Source organism: Medicago truncatula, chromosome 8, assembly GCF_003473485.1.
Source record: "Medicago truncatula cultivar Jemalong A17 chromosome 8, MtrunA17r5.0-ANR, whole genome shotgun sequence".
In the NCBI taxonomy this organism is placed as follows: Eukaryota; Viridiplantae; Streptophyta; class Magnoliopsida; order Fabales; family Fabaceae; genus Medicago; species Medicago truncatula.
In genome coordinates, this window is record NC_053049.1 from 17,658,116 (window position 1) to 17,676,741 (window position 18,626).

At 31.0% G+C, this 18,626-nt stretch overlaps 2 protein-coding genes across 4 annotated transcripts; both read left to right on the top strand.

The window, feature by feature from the left end:
* Positions 1–3,905: 3,905 nt before the first annotated feature.
* Positions 3,906–4,759, top strand: LOC25502408 (uncharacterized). The gene is made up of 2 exons (XM_039828660.1): positions 3,906–4,185; positions 4,475–4,759. The coding sequence occupies exons 1-2, from the start codon at positions 4,081–4,083 to the stop codon at positions 4,682–4,684; spliced, it is 315 nt and encodes a 104-aa protein (XP_039684594.1). The 5' UTR covers positions 3,906–4,080; the 3' UTR covers positions 4,685–4,759.
* A 10,040-nt stretch (positions 4,760–14,799) lies between these two features.
* Positions 14,800–18,525, top strand: LOC25502409 (uncharacterized). 3 transcript variants are annotated; one of them, XM_024772417.2, is made up of 6 exons: positions 14,800–14,927; positions 15,891–16,083; positions 16,200–16,284; positions 16,427–16,481; positions 17,768–17,906; positions 18,111–18,525. In XM_024772417.2, exons 2-6 carry the CDS (start codon positions 15,907–15,909, stop codon positions 18,207–18,209), a joined length of 555 nt encoding a protein of 184 aa, XP_024628185.1. In that variant the 5' UTR covers positions 14,800–14,927; positions 15,891–15,906; the 3' UTR covers positions 18,210–18,525. The 3 variants fall into 3 exon arrangements, with proteins under 3 accessions (XP_024628185.1, XP_024628186.1, XP_024628187.1); XM_024772418.2 differs by having other exon boundaries at positions 14,815–14,927; positions 15,906–16,083; XM_024772419.2 differs by having other exon boundaries at positions 14,815–14,927; positions 15,958–16,083.
* Positions 18,526–18,626: the final 101 nt, after the last annotated feature.

An 18,626-nucleotide genomic window follows, 5' to 3' on the forward strand; every position in this document is an offset into this window, starting at 1 on the left:
AAGAGAAAATTTAAAAGGGAGAAGAGCAATATTTCAATTACATTTTGTAATCTCCAGGGTCCAGCCCAAGGCATAGCCTCGGTGTGCGATGACCTAGAACCGATGCCTGCAGGGAGCCTTTTTTTTGTAGAGGGGATGCATATAATAATTCTTGTTTTTACAGGGGGTGTATATTGCAAAAAGCACTATGAGGGCCTAAACATAGTCCAGTAGCCCTTCACCCATCCTTTTAACAACTAGGCAGAATTTTCTTTTCACACCCCAAGGCTTTTATTTTTACACCCCTAATATTGCATTTGCCAAAACACAAATTATAGAAGTAAAATCTAAAATGCGGAAGAAAATAAGATTGAAAAAGTCGAATTAAGAGTGTTAAAGTCATTAAATTTCAATGTTTCCAAAGAAGATTAGCTTTGTCGAAATTTATGATGTGATAATGATGCAAAGACAAAGAGTGGGGCGGAGGAGTTTGATTAATGCACTAGAAAGTTGAGTTTTTGCAGCATATGGTTTTTTTTAGTGTAATATTTTGCTTGCTATCGATATGGTTTGCAAAAAATTGTAATATAAGTCAATGTGCATTAAAGCTACCATAAAACAATTATATTCTAAGTTATCGTATTTTGAAAACTACCGAAAGATGGGTTTTACAAAAAAATATGGATCTTGGAAAAATTGTTACGCTTGAAATGAATTAGCGTCCATCTTTGCAACAAAGCATCATGTGATTAGAAAAAATATCTTGGAGAGAACAATGAGGAACATGAAAACAAGTCACCAGAAAAGAAAAAAAAAATGATGTACTATGTAAGGGGGTCCTTTTCTCAAACTTGGCATAAGACCCTTAAAATATTAGGAACGGGGCTGGTAGTCTCACAAGATTAATTCACTTTTACCTCTTCGACTATCAGAACGTCTTTCTCCTTCTAGAATATTTTGTTCCTAACTACCTTAGGTCTTTTAGGTAGCTTCACAAGTTTCATCGTGACCTCTTCAAACTCTGGAATTCGCTTCTCAATTCTCTTGAAGATCCACTTGCCTTCAATTACCTTTAGCCTTTTACATAATCCTAAAAGTTGTTCCATAGATTCTTCAACCTCTGAAGTACCTTCCGTCCTCTTGAAGAATTTCTTGCTCTCAACTAGAACATAACACACAATGACTCTATAGTTGTACCGTTTCGGTGACACCATTTTTCTCCTCCTAGTCCCACTAGTGGAAGAATCCACATCAAGTTGAGTTTTCTCCACCTCAACTTTCAAATGTGTACATCCATTTTGACTTTCACCTTGTAACCTCCACCACTCAGTTTGATCATTAATATTATTACATCCACCTCTCTAAGATGATGTTGAGATTTAATGTATGTCTAGATGACCATCCTTTTACATGAGAGTCAACTTGAAAATGTTACTATTTTCAAGGTGATCAATTCCACCTTCTTCCTCCTCCAAACATGACACCATTAAAGCACCTGCATCGTTATAATCCTCCAATGCAACTTCAAATTGCGTGGAATCATCATTGTCCCATAACTCGGGGCAATCCTTGTTGAAGTGACCAATTTCCATGATTTCCTCCATTCCTACCTTTTCCTATTGAGACGTTCAAGATTTCACCACTATAACCAACCTTCAAATCCTTAAACTTGGTTAACTTCTTGGTTCTGAGCATTGCTTGCACCTTCTACATGGTGACAGTTCCTTCTTTACCATAAAGTACAGTGTATCCTTGAAGTGCTCAAATGATCTAGGTAATGCGCACAATAAGAGTAGAGCCTTGTCCTTATCTTCAATGTTCGCCGAATCATCAAGGATTTTTTTAAACTCCGTTAATTGCTTCGTGATGGTTTTTTACTACACCATCCTATATGAGTAGAGTAGTTGTTTCATAAATTGTTTATGAACCAACAACTTGGTCACATACAACGACTCAAACTTTGACCATATTGTTGTCCCGGTTGCCTCCTTCACGACTTCTTTCATAACTTTATCTATAAGGCACAATACAACTCATGTCCTTGTGATCCACCATCTCGATCTTGTCTAGTTGTAATATGGTGACCGACAACACAGACTCATCCTTCAAAGCTTCTGCACACTTTTGTTGAATCAAGACTGCTTGCATATTTACCTTCCATAATCCAAAATCGTTGTCTCCAATAATTTTTTCTATATCCTAATTGGTACCTATGATGCTCACTTAATGATTTGTTCTGATTGTCTCACAATGGGCGTCAATTGTTGTGAATTTTGGATAAAATCTCACATCAATATTTTGATGTGCGGAGAAAAATTTGCAGCAATCAAATCAAAGTGATCACAGACAATAAAATAAGATAAAAGAGAAGAAAAAGTAGAACACGTCGATATTTATTTACCCAATTCTGTCCAAATTGATCCACGTCTGAGGAAGATAGCAGTTCTTCAATCCACTATGAAAGAGTTTGTTATAAAGAGATACAAGAGTTATAATAAATTAGCCTTCAATAACAAACCTTAATTTCCACACTTTTCCTGAATCTCAATGTTTCATTACCCAAGGTGTTTCTGAAATGTTTCTTGACCCTAGTTTCTATACTAAAAGAAACCAACCCTTCACTTTTATTTCTTGAGGATCCCATCTTTTGGTAAAGACCAGTTTGTCTCACTCATCTTCTTGTTTTTTTTTTTTAAAAAAAGCTCTTTCAATATATATATATATATATATATATATATATATATATATATATATATATATATATTAGTCTTAAGCTTCTTATTTGTTCACAATTTTAAACAATGTAAGATTTCTTTAACATGTATATTTTCAACCAACATCACACTTATGTATTCTCATAGTCTTTCTCATCTCTTTCACCCTCCTCACTTTCTTATCCTAGCCAAACATACTATAAGCTTGACTCTTCATATATAAATAATTGGACCTCCTATATATTGGATACCTACAAAAACCTTGTAGCACTTAAATTTTGGAATGAAGTAATACGTTAGTCGTTACCACAGTTTTGTTTTCGGTCTTTGGTAAGTATGCTAATGTGACTTGCACCCTAAGTGGCGTACAACCCAAGAGTAAAAAGTGCATAATCAAAGTATAAAATACTAACACCAACGAAAAAGGTGTACTCATGAGATTTTCATACCTAAAAATCTCAAACATACTCAATTAATTTATCAATACCTACATTCCTTGGATTTGAACACCCCTTGTGATTTTCAAAGGTAAAATAACAATTACACTTTGAAATACTTTGACAATTTTACACCAACCTCTATGTAGCTGTCTTCAAACAATCACAAACCCCCACAAAGTGTTGCCAATGAACATAGTTTCCGCAAGGAACGGAAACATGCATCTTCAATGTCCCTATATGTTATTTATTACTTTTGTTTCTACTCCTTGACTTGATTGAAACCATGACAATGAAACAAAGGTTGATTATATTAAGGGTATTGCTAATCGGTGTCCTCAAGATAATGGTTAAGAAATCTACAAATAAAAATTTTGTCTTAAAAATATAACATGTTACTTTTGATTAAGTAATGATTACACAATTTTTTCATAAAAGCTTACTTATTTTGGATGCTTAACAAATATCTTTAAGGAACTGATTAGCATTCTCCTTATATTAAGGGTTTTACTCCTGTATCCTAAGTTTGGAATGTACATCATAGTAGACAATAAAGGTGATATTCCTTCAATTTTTAATCTCATTTTATATTATCCAAAAGTGTAGTCAATCTTATATTTCTCAAAATTCAAAGTTTCTTTTTTCCATCCTAACTCACATAACCTAGTAAAGTAGTTCATTATTGTTCTATTATATATTTAGGGACCCAAACCTATCTTTGTTAGCAAAACGTACTTTCAACCAGCTAGAAAGGAATTGAAATGTTGCACAACCTACATAATCATTTCAATTCATCCTACTAAAAGATCAACCAAAGTTGCATCTCTTTAATCATTACCTCATTAGTTCCTTTAAAATCATTAGTTTTACATTTTGGTTTTCTCACATATAATCTCACCTTCCATTGTTCTCACAAAACCCTCCCACTAGCTTATGATAATTTAAATTAAATGTACCTTCAATTGTGCATTTTTATTTTGCTCCTTTCCTTGAATGTATGCACTTCTCGAACTCTCTTAGGTGTTAAAGATACCCAGATCAACATTTCTGAAAAGGTTAGTTCCATACTTATAATTATATATGCAGAATATATATTTATCATCATTTATAAGTTTAGTATCCTCCTAAAGAAGAAAACCATTCAAATGCTTTAAACTTTTTCATTTTTCTTATAAAAAAAAACTATATTTTAAAACCTAATTTTCACATGTGGTAGTGGTACATCAAGTTGAAGAAAACACATTGCAACCACATATATTAACGTCTATATTTTTTCTATTTTCCATTTCATTATTATAAGGCTAATTTCTTTGTGAATGTTTCAAATGATTTATTTATGAACAGGAGTCAGAGAATGTGGAGAAACTACCTTTAAAATCAAATGGAGCAACAAAAACAGACATTAAGGTTAGGAATAATAATATTGGAGTTGTGCAAGTACACCACATAAAGCAAGAGATTTCAGACCATGATCCACATAGAAAAGAGGGTAAAAATCCAGGATTTTACTCGGATTATTCTAGACCAAGAACACGTCCTCCTTCCCACAACTAATTTTCTTTGGTTTTCATAGAAAAGAAATTTGTAGCTCATTTTTTCGAATTAATCATCTTAGATTGTTGTATATTTGTAGCTCAAAATACGAATCTAGTTGTAGTAATCATCGAAAATTTATTTGGTATGTCTCAATCTAATTTTTTTTATAAGTTTATCCAGTCACATCTGATCATATAGGAAATTGTAGAAATATTTCAAAAATTAATATAGTAAAGTGAATGAACAGGTAAAGGTTTTTCATTGCTATTTTTGTGGGTACATAGCATTTACAAATTCGTAATATGTCGTGAATTTAGGAAAATTAGACTAAAAAGTATAAGTAGTATTTGTCACAAAAATGTCAATAGAAAGTAATTATATTAAGTAACAACTTCAAAGTCAATGTTGAAAGTTATCTTATGTTGAAAGTAATTATATATGTACCAATGAAAACATTAGGGCATGTTTATTTTGTAAAAATATTTCATTGTCATTTTAAAAAATAAACGTTCATCTGAACTTGCTAATAATAAGATGTGATATGGAGAGAAGATGTAGTACTGGCCATGTGATGATGCATTTTTTAAAAATAATAAAAGTTATTCTTTTATTATTTTCTTTCTTTAAAAAATATGCAGACAATTGTTTACTTAAAAATTCTCTTATTTCATTGTTCACTTTAAATAGTCCATGATTTATTATTTGTACTAAGAATTAAAACATTAATGATATACTTTTTCGGCTAAATTATATTCTTGATTCCTTAAGTTAATTTTAAGTTTTTCTTTGATTCCGGAAGTTTTTTCGTTTCATTTTAGTCACTTAAATTGCAAATGTTAGACAATTAATCCCTTATGTTTTTTTCGTTTCATTTTGATCACTTAACACAAAACCATTAAATAATTGGCTTAATTAATAATGTAGTCTATTAAGTTATTTGTTGATTACATTTTCGTCTCATAAGTTATTAATGTTACAATTTGATCCTTTTAAGTAATCTTCCATCAAGCAAATAAATCTCCACCGTCAAAACCGTTAAGTCAATGTCTAAGGTGGATACACGTTGCAAGTTGTCACGTCACCGTTCACATGTGTCTATTTAACGTTTTGGCAAAAGATTGACGGTGAGGATTTATTTGGCTAACATATACTCCCTCCGTCCCAAATTGTATGACGTTTTGGGCATTTCACACATATTAAGAAATGTAATTAATATTGTGTGGAAAATAGATATTATGAGTTGTTTTACAAAATTGTCCTTAATAAATGATATGGGAAAAATAAATGAAAGAATTGAAATAAGAAAAAGTAATAAATAATTAAGGATATAATAGGAAAAGTAACATTAATGTTTCATTGGTATTGTAAAGTGACATACAATTTGGAACAAATTATTTTTGTAAAGTGACATACAATTTGGGACGGAGGGAGTACTAACTTAAGAGACTAAATTGTAACGTTAATAACTTATGGAACCAAAATATAACCAATAAATAACTTAAGGGACCAAATCATTAATTAAGCTAAATAATTTGATCATTTAGACAACAAACTTTAAACTGTTCAATCCTTTTTACGAGGGACCAAAATGTTCTAATATCTCTAACTTAGTCCAACGTTAAGGACCAAATTATATAACTTTTGTAACTTAAGGGACAAAAATAAACTGAAACAAACTTAAAGAAACAAAGTGAAACTTAAAAATAACTTAAAGAATAAAAAGTGTAATTTATCCTTGTTTTTCAAAAGAATAAATGTCAACGTAGTGCAATATTTGAAATTTGGCTTAACACATAAAACAAAACATAAATTTGCTAGAGTAAAACTTAACATTTTTTTTATTACAAAATTGATAACCTTTGCTAAAGATGTGATAGTTAATTTATATCACTTTATATTTCGATTTTCTACCAAAAAAAAACTTTATTTTTCGAATCTCATTAATTGCTTATATAAGCATTTTCTCTTACTTTGATTCCAATCTACAGAAAGCTACTAAACATCATTTGTTAATAGACAAAGAAGCCCCATGGTAAATGCTCTCACGGTTGATAAAAATCGCTTTGAAAATTTTACACTACTTAGGCAGCCAAAAGTTATTTTATCAAAGAGCAATGGTTTAGGGTCCGTTTTATCCGAAATCACTCCTCTAAATTATTATTTTTATCTTAGTTAAATTAGTGATTTTCACATCTTTTTCGGTCTTTTTCGTTTGTTTGATTTTGTTTGTTTTGATTTCCCGTCTTTGTATGTTGTGTTTTTTATTTCTCGTCTTAATTTGGTGTTTATTGGATTTGAGTTGAAATATTAGCTTTGATCAAGTGCAGATTCAATTAATAATTTTGGCATCGTCAACGTTGCAGTTATGGAAACGAGTATTCCGGAGAATAATTGAGTATAGTCATATTTGTAGGTACATGTACTATATCGTTTTATGTTATTAACATTGATGTTGTAAGTTTGTTAGTACATTCATCTATTTTGTTTTTAGCGACCATGAATTTATATTGTATCGATATACTTTATAAATTTGAATAAATGGATATTGTTTGTTTATGTAAAAAAAAAATTGGTTTAACTTGCTGACAAGTGTAAGAAACACTCTCTTTCAAACATGTTTTCTAACACTTACTCTCTCAATCGATGAAATCATTGTGAGTTTCACAACTTTGTGTGTGACCTATTTTTAAAAGTATCAGACCAATATTGATTCAATCAAATAAAACTGTAAATGTTAGAGAGAGTGTTGCTAACAATCTTTGTTTGAAAGCATCAAAATAATTATATTGACAGTATACCAAATTAAATTCATTTTTATAAGAAAAATTAAGGAGATGGGAGGGACAGTGTCGTAGCAAGATAGAGAATGTCGAAATCCTCAGGGGTTCAAAGAACACTCTCATAAAGAATTTTATTAATCTCCTTTTAAATATACTACTTAGGTAGTTTTTGGTCTGACTTAATTTTAACTTCTCTTCTTCTTTAAAGAAGAAGTTGGGTCAAACACATTTCATTTTAAGTTCCTAATAAAAAAAAGTGACTTAATATTAAAGAAGAAAAACATAAAAAGGAGAAGTCAGCAAATTGAACTTTGGACAAACTTATGCGCCTTGTCATTTCCTACTCGTGTTTCGATTCCCGCTGGCAACATATTTTTCTTCTTCTTTTGCTATTTGTTTGACATTCAAAACTTCTTTATATTTTTTTAAACTCGTAAAAGTTATTACAACTATTTTTTTTTCTTGACGGTTCCGATTCGTCAATTTTATTTTTATAAGACAGGCAATATAATTATCAATTTGTTTTATATAATTGAAGAGTTGTAGTGATTATGACATCTCAAATAATAAATATTTTAATTTAAATATACAATTTTGGCATGATATTTGTTTATAAATCATAAAAGAATTTATAATCTGAAATAAAAATTTAATGCATGGATATAAATTATCATAAATATAATGTTTCTATCACAAATCAATTTCTTGAATTTTTTTAATATACTATCATTTTGTAAAAAGAAAAAAAAAGTTGTACATAAATTTAGTTTAAAAAACTAAAGTTTCCAAACAACTTTTACTTCATTTTTAAAGTTCTTATTATTAACTTTGATTTTAAAGTTGCTTCTAACCATAAAAAAAGTTGGGCCAAACACACCCTTCTCAAATTCAAAACCTTTGTATCTTAAACATGCATTTGTTTGCCGTTAGATCAAACCCATAGGTTAACATAAATTCATTTAAAATATATGTGTCAATTATTGCGACAAGTTTAAATTAATTAATTTTTTTTTTTTTAAATCTATTCTGATGTTTGTCCCAGCTATGTGAAACATATATTGAGATGAAAATTGTTGTTGATACATTTTATATTTTATAAGGCTGAGAAACACGAGTAAAATACGTTTTTACCACCTCGGCGGTTAACTGCCGAAGAATTCAAAAACCGGCTGCAGTTAACTGCCAAGGAAAACCTCGGTAGTTAACTGCCGAGAATTATGTTTCATCAGATGAAACAGCCACCTGCTCCCCCTACACACTATTTCATCATCAACTTCCATACCACTTCCATCCAAACCCCAAATCCAATATTTTTTTCATCAAATCTTGATCCAAAATCATTCAAGCATCAAGCATAGGAGGTATTAACACACTTTTGACGTAAAAAACAGATATTGAGCATTTTAATCCATTCATTTTTTGGTTTTGTTATGGGTATCTACGTCAGTTACGTAGAACTCTGTCATGGGAAACCTCGGTAGCTTACTGTCGAGGAAAACCTCGGTAGTAAGCTTCATGGATGAGGATCATGTAGTTGACGTCCTCTTCGATTTTACCAAACCTGCTATCAAAATCAAGTTCATTTGGTAGCTCAACAAATGAATCTTTTTTTATTGGTTCACACCACTTGTAGAACTTGCATGTGTTGAGTTTGCAAGCATAGTAAAGTCTCTTCGGATTTGGATCTGAAACCGAAATCACAATCTCACACTCTCTTCCACAAACATGTTCCTTGTTAATTTAACGAATCCATGGTTGAGGACAACTTAATCTGTTAGCTAAGGATGGCATGAAATGATAAATGGGTATGAAATTTTGTTATGAACGATAGTTATGTGATGTGGGTTGGATAAAAGTTTGGCTGATCTAACTATGAGAAGACAATATAAATAGATGAGAGACAAAAGGATGGAAAATATGATAATATTGTTTTTTAATAAAATATAACCCTAACCTTAATATTTTTAGTAATATTTTTCGTATTATGTATTCCCTCGAAAAGAAAAATTGGTATTATGTTTTATCCTAATTGAACTAAAGAATAAGTTGGTTTAATTCATCTGTAAAAAAAAAAAAAAAAAAAAAAAAAAAAAAAAATTGGTTCAAACCTAATTAAACTAAATGTTAAGTTATTTCAAAGATTAGTTGAATTAAATTTCAATTAATCAAAACCCTAGTTGAACTAAATAAGTTGGTCCAATCCTAATTAAACTAAATATTAAGTTATTTCAAAGAATAGTTGAACTAAATTTCAATTAATCAAAACCCTAGTTGAAATAATGAATAAGTATGTTCAATCCTAAGTAAACTAAATATTAAGTTATTTAAATGACTAGTTGAACTAAACTTCTATTAATCAAAACCCTAGTTGAACTAAAGAGTAAGTTAGCTCAATCCTAATTGAACTAAATAATAAGTTGGTTCAATCCTAATCTTAATATATAATACTAAGGTTCACAGTGCATGTTCCATTTGCCTAAAACCTAAATCCCTCAGCGGGAATTCCCTCACCCTAATCTATTTAATTCTGATTTTTGAATTCCAAATTTAACTATAGTGGATAATTATGATTGAAATGCAGACAGCTACAGTCTTTTGGTTTTCTCCATTCTGCAATGAATTCCTTGCCGTTACCAGGGTTGGTTTCCACCAAATGAGGAGTTTTGCTCTCCTTTATAAACAGCATATCAGGATTTGTCTTTCCACCATCTCCAAACCCTCCTGCGCAGACATGACTTTCCACCATAACAACTTGGCGATGCTCTCTTACAGCATGTCCATTGGTATGTATGCACAAACTTTTCTTAAAAACATGATGTTTTCCCTATACAATTTCCTTATTTTTGCGGTTTGAAGCATGATATTTGGTGTGTCGTTTTTTGCAGCACCACTTGATCCCAATCCAGTGACCGAAATGGATAGGAGGATCAACGAGCTACGCCTTAAGTATAGGACATACATGGTTGAAGTTGACGTTGAATATGTGTGTGGTTTTGTTATGGTCTGTTCTCCTTCCATTTGTTATTCTTTTTTAAAACCCTAACAACGTTTTTTGTTTCCAGAGGGTGCTATTATGCTGCCGATGATGTTTTCCCATGATTTTGGAAACCAAATCCAACAATATGCTACTCTGGTAGATCCAAAACGCAATCAGTTTGAAGTACTGGTTGAAAGGAATAACCATGGGATTTATTGAAGGTAGGAGTCTCTGTTATGTTATTGCGAAACTTGGACATTACTGCAGGCCTTTGCAACGGAACAAGGTTGATAATTACAAAGATGGGTAGATATGTTCTTGAAGGAAAGATAATAACAGGGAGCAATGTTGGAGAAAAGGTGTATATCCCTAGATTATCTCTTTCACCATCTGACACAAGAATTCCGTTTAAATTCAATAGAAGACAATCTCCCATTTGTGTATTCTTTGCAATAACTATTAACAAAAGTCAAGGCCAGTCTCTCAAACAAGTTGGAGTATATCTCTCAAAACCTGTGTTCTCTCATGGTCAACTTTATGTTGCTATTTCACGTGTGACTTCTAGGAGTGGGCTGAAAATATTTCTGACAGATGACGATGGGGCTTGCATCAACAATACTTCAAATGTCGTTTACAAAGAAGTTTTTCGCAATTTTATCATGAATTGTATTTTGTTGTCTCCCAATTTTATTAACTCACTTATAAAATTTATGTTTGAAGGTTTCATACTTACTATTAAAATTTGCTTTTATGATTTACACATGTGCAATTTGTATGACCCGTGCGGCAGCACGTGCAAGGACTAGTTGAACTAAATATTAAGTTATTTCAAAGACTAGTTGACCTAAACTTCTATTAACCAAAATCCTAGTTGAAATAAAGAATAAATTAGTTCGATCCTAATTGAACTAAATAATAAGTTGGTTCAATCCTAATTGAACTAAATATTAAGTTATTTCAAAGACTAGTTGAACTAAACTTCAATTATTCAAAACCCTAGTTGAACTAAAGAATAAGTTAGTTCAATCCTAATTGAACTAAAGAATAAGTTAGTTCAATCTTAATTGAACTAAATATTAAGTTATTTTAAAGACTAGTTGAACTAAACTTCAATTAGTCAAAAACCTAGATGAAGTCAAGAATAGGTTAGTTCAATCCTAATTGAACTAAAGAATAAGTTGGTTCAATCTTAATTGAACTAAAAATTATGTTAGTTCAATCCTAATTAAAATAAAGAATAAGTTAGTTCAAACACTAGTTGAACTAAACATTAATTAGTTAAAATCCTAGTTGAACTAAAGAATAAGTTAGTTCAATCCTAATTAAACTTAGGATTAAGTTAGTTCAAACATAGTTGATATAAACTTTAATTAGTTCAAACCCTATTTGACATAAAGATTAAGTAGTCAAATCCACTTAAACTTCAATTAGTCAAAAACTTAGTTGAACAAAAGATTAAGTTAGTCAAACCCCTAGTTGAACTAAACTTTAATTATTGAAAATCTTAGTTGAAAGAAAAACTTCAATTAGTTAAAAACTTAGTTGAACAAAATATCAAGTTAGTAAAAACCCTAGTTGAACTAAACTTCAATTAATCAAAACCTTGGTTGAACAAATCAATTTAATCAAAACCCTAGTTGAACAAAAATTCAATTAGTCAAAACCTTGGTTGAAATAAGATTTTAGTCAAATTCGAATTTGAACTAAACTTCAATTAGTCAAAAACGTAGTTGAACTAAAGATTAAGTTAGTCAAAATCCTAGTTGAACTAAACTTTAATTACTGAAAACCTTAGTTGAAAGAAAGATCAAGTTAGTCAAAACCCTAGTTGAACTAAACTTCATTTAGTCAAAACCTTGGTTGAAATAAAGATTAAGTTAATCAAATCCGTATTTGAACTAAACTTCAATTAGTCAAAAATTTAGTTGAACTAAAGATTAAGTTAGTCAAAACCCTAGCTAAACGAAACTTCAATTACTGAAAACCTTAGTTGAAAGAAAGATCAAGTTAGTCAAAACCCTAGTTGAACTAAACTTCAATTAGTCAAAATCTTGGTTGAAATAAAGATTAAGTTAGTCAAATCTGTCTCTGAACTAAACTTTAATTAGCCGAAAACTTAGTTGAACTAAAGATTAAGTTGCTCAAAAACACTAGTTGAACTAAACTTCAATTACTGAAAACTTTAGTTGAAAGAAAGATCAAGTTAGTCCTTGAACTAAAGATTAAGTTAGTCAAAAACACTAGTTGAACTAAACTTCAATTATTGAAAACCTTAGTTGAAAGAAAGATCAAGTTAGTGCAAACCCTATTTGAACTAAACTTTAATTAGTCAAAACCTTGGTTGAAATAAAGATTAAGTTAGTCAAATCCGTCTTAGAACTAAACTTCAATTAGTCATAAACTTAGTTGAAATAAAGATTAAGTTAGTCAAAACCCTAATTGAACTAAACTTAAGTCATTGAAAACATTAGTTGAAAGAAAGATCAAGTTAGTCAAAACCCTAATTGAACTAAACTTAAATTACAACAAACCTTAGAGGAACTAAACTTAAATTACACAACCTTTTGGATAGATAGGAACACGTGGTGCGTTTTGATTGGTTTTCCGAATTTTTATCATTTTATTAATGGAACCTCATTTATTTCGTTGTAAATTAATTTAAAAATAAATTACCAAAATTTATGATTTTTTATTCTGTATAAATAGAGACTTGATTTATTTGATTTGTTGAGAATTGTTTTCTATAAACAAATTTTTGTCTTACTTTTTTGGACTTTGACCTTGTTTCTCTCGAAAAAGAAAAAAATTAAGTAATAATTCATAGTATGTCTCATCAAAACAATGATTGTCTAGCTGTATAAATAATTCTAAAATTAATTTAAAAATTATATATACAAAATAAAGTATCAATTTAATTCTTTGTTTCTCATCCCTTTTGACAAGACTAAATTAACATAATTTATGTACTTTGGGGTGATAATTGATATACTTTGTTCACCACTTTTAATATTTACTAGACTTTCCACCCGTGCATATACATTGTAGATATAGTAGACAAAAATAAATCTCAATGCATATCAAAGAGAATGAAATATGTGGTCTCAAATATATGCAGATGTTGGAATTTGAACCTCAGACACCACACTTATTCACCTTAAAAATATTAATTTTTATCAATCGTGTGTTATTTCCTTCTTTTGTTAAAGTTATATGTCAATGTTATATTATTGTTATGTTACTTCATTTTTTTTTATTTTTTTTGACAAAATGTTACTTCATTCTTTTGTAAAAATTATATGTTAATGTTATATGTTTTATTTAAATAATTTTCCTTTTATCGAATATTTGGCCTTTACCGTAAATGACACCCTTTAACTGTTTGTTGAAATGTTTATTCCACCTGTTTATATAGATTGCAAAATTCTGATGCATTTTGTGATAGATATTTAACAAAGATAGTTCAGTTCTAATTTGGATGAAAAGTGTAATATTAACAAAAAAAAATGTTGCTATAATCTTTCAAAACCCTTTTATTCCATTAGGGCGATTTGTTTTGTTGAAGAAATAGGCCGATTTGTTTTGAAGAAATAGGGGAAATAAAGCGATGCCGATTTGCTTTGTTTATGAAAATAGGAGATTAGGTGTGAGCATTAGGGTTAAAACAGTAAAATAATGCAATAGGGTTTAGGTTAAAATTAGGGTTTACGGGTTAACTTTAATATATAAGAAGATAAGAAGATTAGGTGAGAGCATTAGGACTGTTCATGAAAATAGGAGATTATGTGTGAGCATTAGGATTAAAACAGTAAAATTATGCAATAGATTTTAGGTTAAAATTAAGGTTTACAGGTTAACTTTAATAAATAAGAAGATACCGTTTAGAAATTATCCAAATAATTAAGTTTAATGAACTCCACATGATAAATATTCGAAAGAATGAATCAATTTATGTATATCTCATAGCTAAATACCGAATTACGATATCTATTTTTTTGAGGGAATTTTTTTTAGAGACTTAAAATATTAAAAAAATGAAAATTTGATTAGAAATTAAATTAGAGAATGATAGTTGTAAGGGAAATGTTAACGAGTATCTCTAGAACATTCGTTAAGACCTTTAAAAGTAATTTTTATTTTGTCCCATGAACATAGCATTATTACATGACGGGCTGAGGTTTGAACCTCGGATATCCCACTTATTCACTTTATAAGATGAATTTTAGCTAATAGGCTACCTGACAAAAAAAAACTTTTTTAAAATTAATGTAATCATTGAAAATTTAAATTTTTAATTTTTTTATTGATAATTTCTTTTTATAGAATGTTTAAAGAGTCCCGAGCATTCGTTAAAAAAATAGTTTTAAACTAAATTCATCATTTATTCATGTAATAGTATTCACATTAATTTTTAAACTGAGTCACTCTACAGAGGCATTTGTTCCCTCCGCCGTGTCGGAGATTATAGAGCTGCCATTGTCATCCTGTCCTCCCTTTCATTGCTCTGGTAAGTTAACACTCACATAATTACTTTACCAATCCATTTCCCCCAAATTCTATCCAACCCTAAATTTATAATTTCAACTTCATTTACAAATTAATTTGCTTTTCTTGAATCAATTGTATATATCGTTAATACTGCACTATGAAGCACCGACACAACTACGAACACTGGACACGACACTGACACGGATACGTTGAGTCATTGACACTGGTAAAAATATGAAAAAATAAATTAATTGAACGTAATCACACGTGTCCGTGACACTGGTCACACCTTCTATCAGAAATGTCGGTGCTACACAGATACTACAAAGCATTATAGAAGTTCAACTTTTCTGATTTTCATTTTGAAACAGCTTCTGCATGAATTTACTAGGAACTATTGACTTAAAATTTTGACATTGGATTGCTTGCATTGTGTTTATATGTAAGTTAGGGACTTGTGTTTTTAAATTTGGAATTTTTATTTGAGTGTTGAGCCTTCAAAGATATTGAACATGTTGGACAATGCATGCTGGAAATTTTCTGTATTTAGCTTGAAAGTCAAGCGAATTTTCAGCACTTATGGGTGATGATTTCGTGAAAAGTCACTGTTTCTATATGTCGAGATGTTGTGTATCAAAATTGGTTGCATATATATAAGTTTTAGTGCGTGAAATAAAATTCTGTATTGCATGTAGTGTAAATAAGATGGTGCTAGAAAGTTCTGGGCTGAAACAGTAGTTGGCATGAATTTTTTTAGATAAATTTTAGTAAGATGAAATCCAGATAAACATGTGGAAGTACTTATATATATGTTGCTAATTCTCGTGTAAAATTTGGTAAAAACCAAGCATCATTTGCACGGTGAAAACAATTTCTAGTATAATTCTATTGATGACCCATTATCCTAGACTCCTAGTGTTGTATTTTGATCGAGTTGATGATTGATGTGAGTTTTATAACATTGGGACCATATCAACCGTAGGTATTGGCATTTCAGGATGGTTGAGTTCTCAGTAAGTAATGCTAGATATACTTATGTGCATGACCAGGAAAATCCCTCTCAAAATGCTGACATGCACCATATAGTTCTGAGGAGGAGTGGTTCAAAATATTTTTTTGTGTATGCCTCAGCACTTCTTGTCTTAGCATGTGCAATCTATCTGTGTTTTCTTGAGGTATGTCTTCCAACAAATTTTCTTTGTCTGTGACTTGAGGATGTTGAATTTGAAAATTCTGTGACTTTTTCCTTGTTTCTTTCTTTTTAACCTGGTTATATCCCTTCTATTAACAGGAAAAATCGATCAGTCTTGTGTATTACAGCTTGTTTTTTGACATATTTCTTGTCAAGTTGTTACTTCGGAAGGCTGTTAATAAAGGTGAGTACTTGACTAACAGGGCATGTGATGCTCTGAAAGATAATTGTTATTTTCATTGTAGAAGAGAGAAAATAAATCTAATGTATGTTTTGTTTTGAAACTTATTTTAGTCATTTTAACAAGGGTTAGCATTTGCTTGCAGAGTCTGTTGTGATTATGCCGGGTTTTGGAGTACAACTTGAGACTCACTATATGAGGTAATCTTTTTATTAATCAGTTACTCACTCAACAATCAACGTTAAGTTAGGATGCATGAAAAGCTTAGTGTAGATATAGCTTTTTTATAAAGAATTGTGCACTCATAATAAATAGTCTTTTGAAGAAAAGGATGGGACATTAGAATGCTGTTGCTAGTTCAGGGTTCTTTAGTTTGTTTGTGGGATGTGGATTGCTTGCAGTAGGAAAATACCGTAATCACAAAGTCAACATATTTTCCACCATTTGATTCAGCCAAAGGTCCACTTTATTTCTTTTTCACTTCAAAGTCTTAAACCACAAAGGAGTTGTTTGATTTACTCAAGCGCACACTTTTTCCTCCGACCCATGAGGCCGTGTTGAGGCCAATTCTAGGATTGGATACTGTTCGATCGCAAAAACAGCACCACCTTTCAAGCACACCTTGCATCTCCGGTAGTGGTCTTTCCCAGAAGAGCCGATATACAGTTATGGATTCCATCATCGTCTACGGCAGAGACTATAGGCGGAACATATGCTCCAGTATTTGGGACAAATTTCAACATTTTCCTCTGCCGCGATTGTGATGGCAACAAATTATTTGCATGGACTCGAGTCTCTGCTGGATACGTTTGGAATGATTCAGGAATCTGTGCTTTGTGGTCTTATTAGAAAGCAACTTGTGCATGGATAGTAAATTGTGCTTTCTGATAGAAATTGTGCTTTTGGGTTCAGGGGGATTTCAGATTCAAGACCAAGGTTTGAGTGTGATAAACTGTGCTCTCTGCTTTGGGGTTTCAGTGGATAAATTTGCCATCTGAAGTACAAGGGTCCCATTTTCACAAGGGAAAGCAACTGCTATACCAACACCTGTAGCTCAAATTGTATTAGATTTGTGTCTGTATATTGTATCAGATTTGTTTATGTTAAATTCATTCAATTTCTTCATTTCCGTTTACTGTATCAGATTTGTCAATGGTAACTGTATGCTTGTTCAATCATGGGTCTTCATTAAATTTAACGGTGCTTTTTCAGCTCAAAACTGAAAACTAAAATGGAGTAAAGGAGTTGATATGGGCCTTTGGGTGAATCAAATGGTGGAAGAATACTTCACTATGTGAATGTGGAATTACTTTGACTGTATAGAATCCACATCCATTCGTGGGTCATGAAAATTTCTTCTAGATTTTTAAGCTCATTTAAGTAGTTATTTTGCTTGCCTTTCACAACGACACTTCTAACTCCAGCATGGCTTTTCCTATATTCAGTTCTATGATGTACTTATTTTGTTGTTGATGCTTTGTTACAGTGGAGAAGTCATCCGAAGCTTTGTCCCCGTTGACAAGATTCTAAAACCTGTTTTACTAGAATGTGTGACTCCGGTAACTTGCTACTGGACTCTATCCTTGATTGTTTGCGACGAGTCTGAAATGGTGTTAGTTTTCAAGGTAAATCTATATTTTTTTCGCACTAGGTTTCATTCTAAGCGTCTTTTTTACGTGGTTCTGGAATACTATTGCTTATTATTGGAATGCTAAATGTATAGAGTTCATGGTAACATGATAAGGCATTTATTTAACTGAGATACCGTTCAGACAACTGTTTTATGTTTTTTTACCTATTAATGGAGAATCTATAAATTTGTTTGCTAGAATATGAGACCACCAATTAAAATGCTAGTTCATGTTTGGAAGGCTTTGTGTGCTGCAACTGATAATAAAGAAGAGACTTGTACAGTGCAAAGTAGATGATGGATGGCTATGAGTTCCTTATACTCCTGGATTCACGAAAAGTTACAGCTACGATTATACTGGTTCTGGACTCACTGATAGGAGCTCAAGACTCAAGTTTATAGTTTGGACTTTGGAATGTAATGGCCAATTGACTTTATGACTGTTAGAGAAAGTGTTTTTTCATCTCTCAGACAGTGTCTTGAAACTAAGATATACGTACAGGTTCATACATGATAGTGATTAGTGGCCATATCCTAGGATGGTAACATTACCTTCTGGATTCCTTGCTAAGAGTGCGTCTTTTACCTTTTGAAAATGAATTTCTTAAAGTGAAGCTATTTATATTTGAATTTATAGCACGAGATAAATATTAAATGAGTTTCAGAGTTGAAGATAAAGTTACTATGGACTAAAGATGAAAGTATTTATTTTTAA

What these genes read in the sequence shown, in the direction of transcription:
- LOC25502408 (XM_039828660.1), top strand. Translation starts at nt 4,081, where the DNA reads ATGTACCTTCAATTGTGCATTTTTATTTTGCTCCTTTCCTTGAATGTA. An exon ending in AGATCAACATTTCTGAAAAG is followed by an intron (nt 4,186 to 4,474) that starts GTTAGTTCCATA and finishes ATTTATGAACAG; the next exon opens with GAGTCAGAGAATGTGGAGAA.
- LOC25502409 (XM_024772417.2), top strand. Translation starts at nt 15,907, where the DNA reads ATGGTTGAGTTCTCAGTAAGTAATGCTAGATATACTTATGTGCATGAC. An exon ending in TCTATCTGTGTTTTCTTGAG is followed by an intron (nt 16,084 to 16,199) that starts GTATGTCTTCCA and finishes TTCTATTAACAG; the next exon opens with GAAAAATCGATCAGTCTTGT. An exon ending in AAATGGTGTTAGTTTTCAAG is followed by an intron (nt 17,907 to 18,110) that starts GTAAATCTATAT and finishes TTTGTTTGCTAG; the next exon opens with AATATGAGACCACCAATTAA.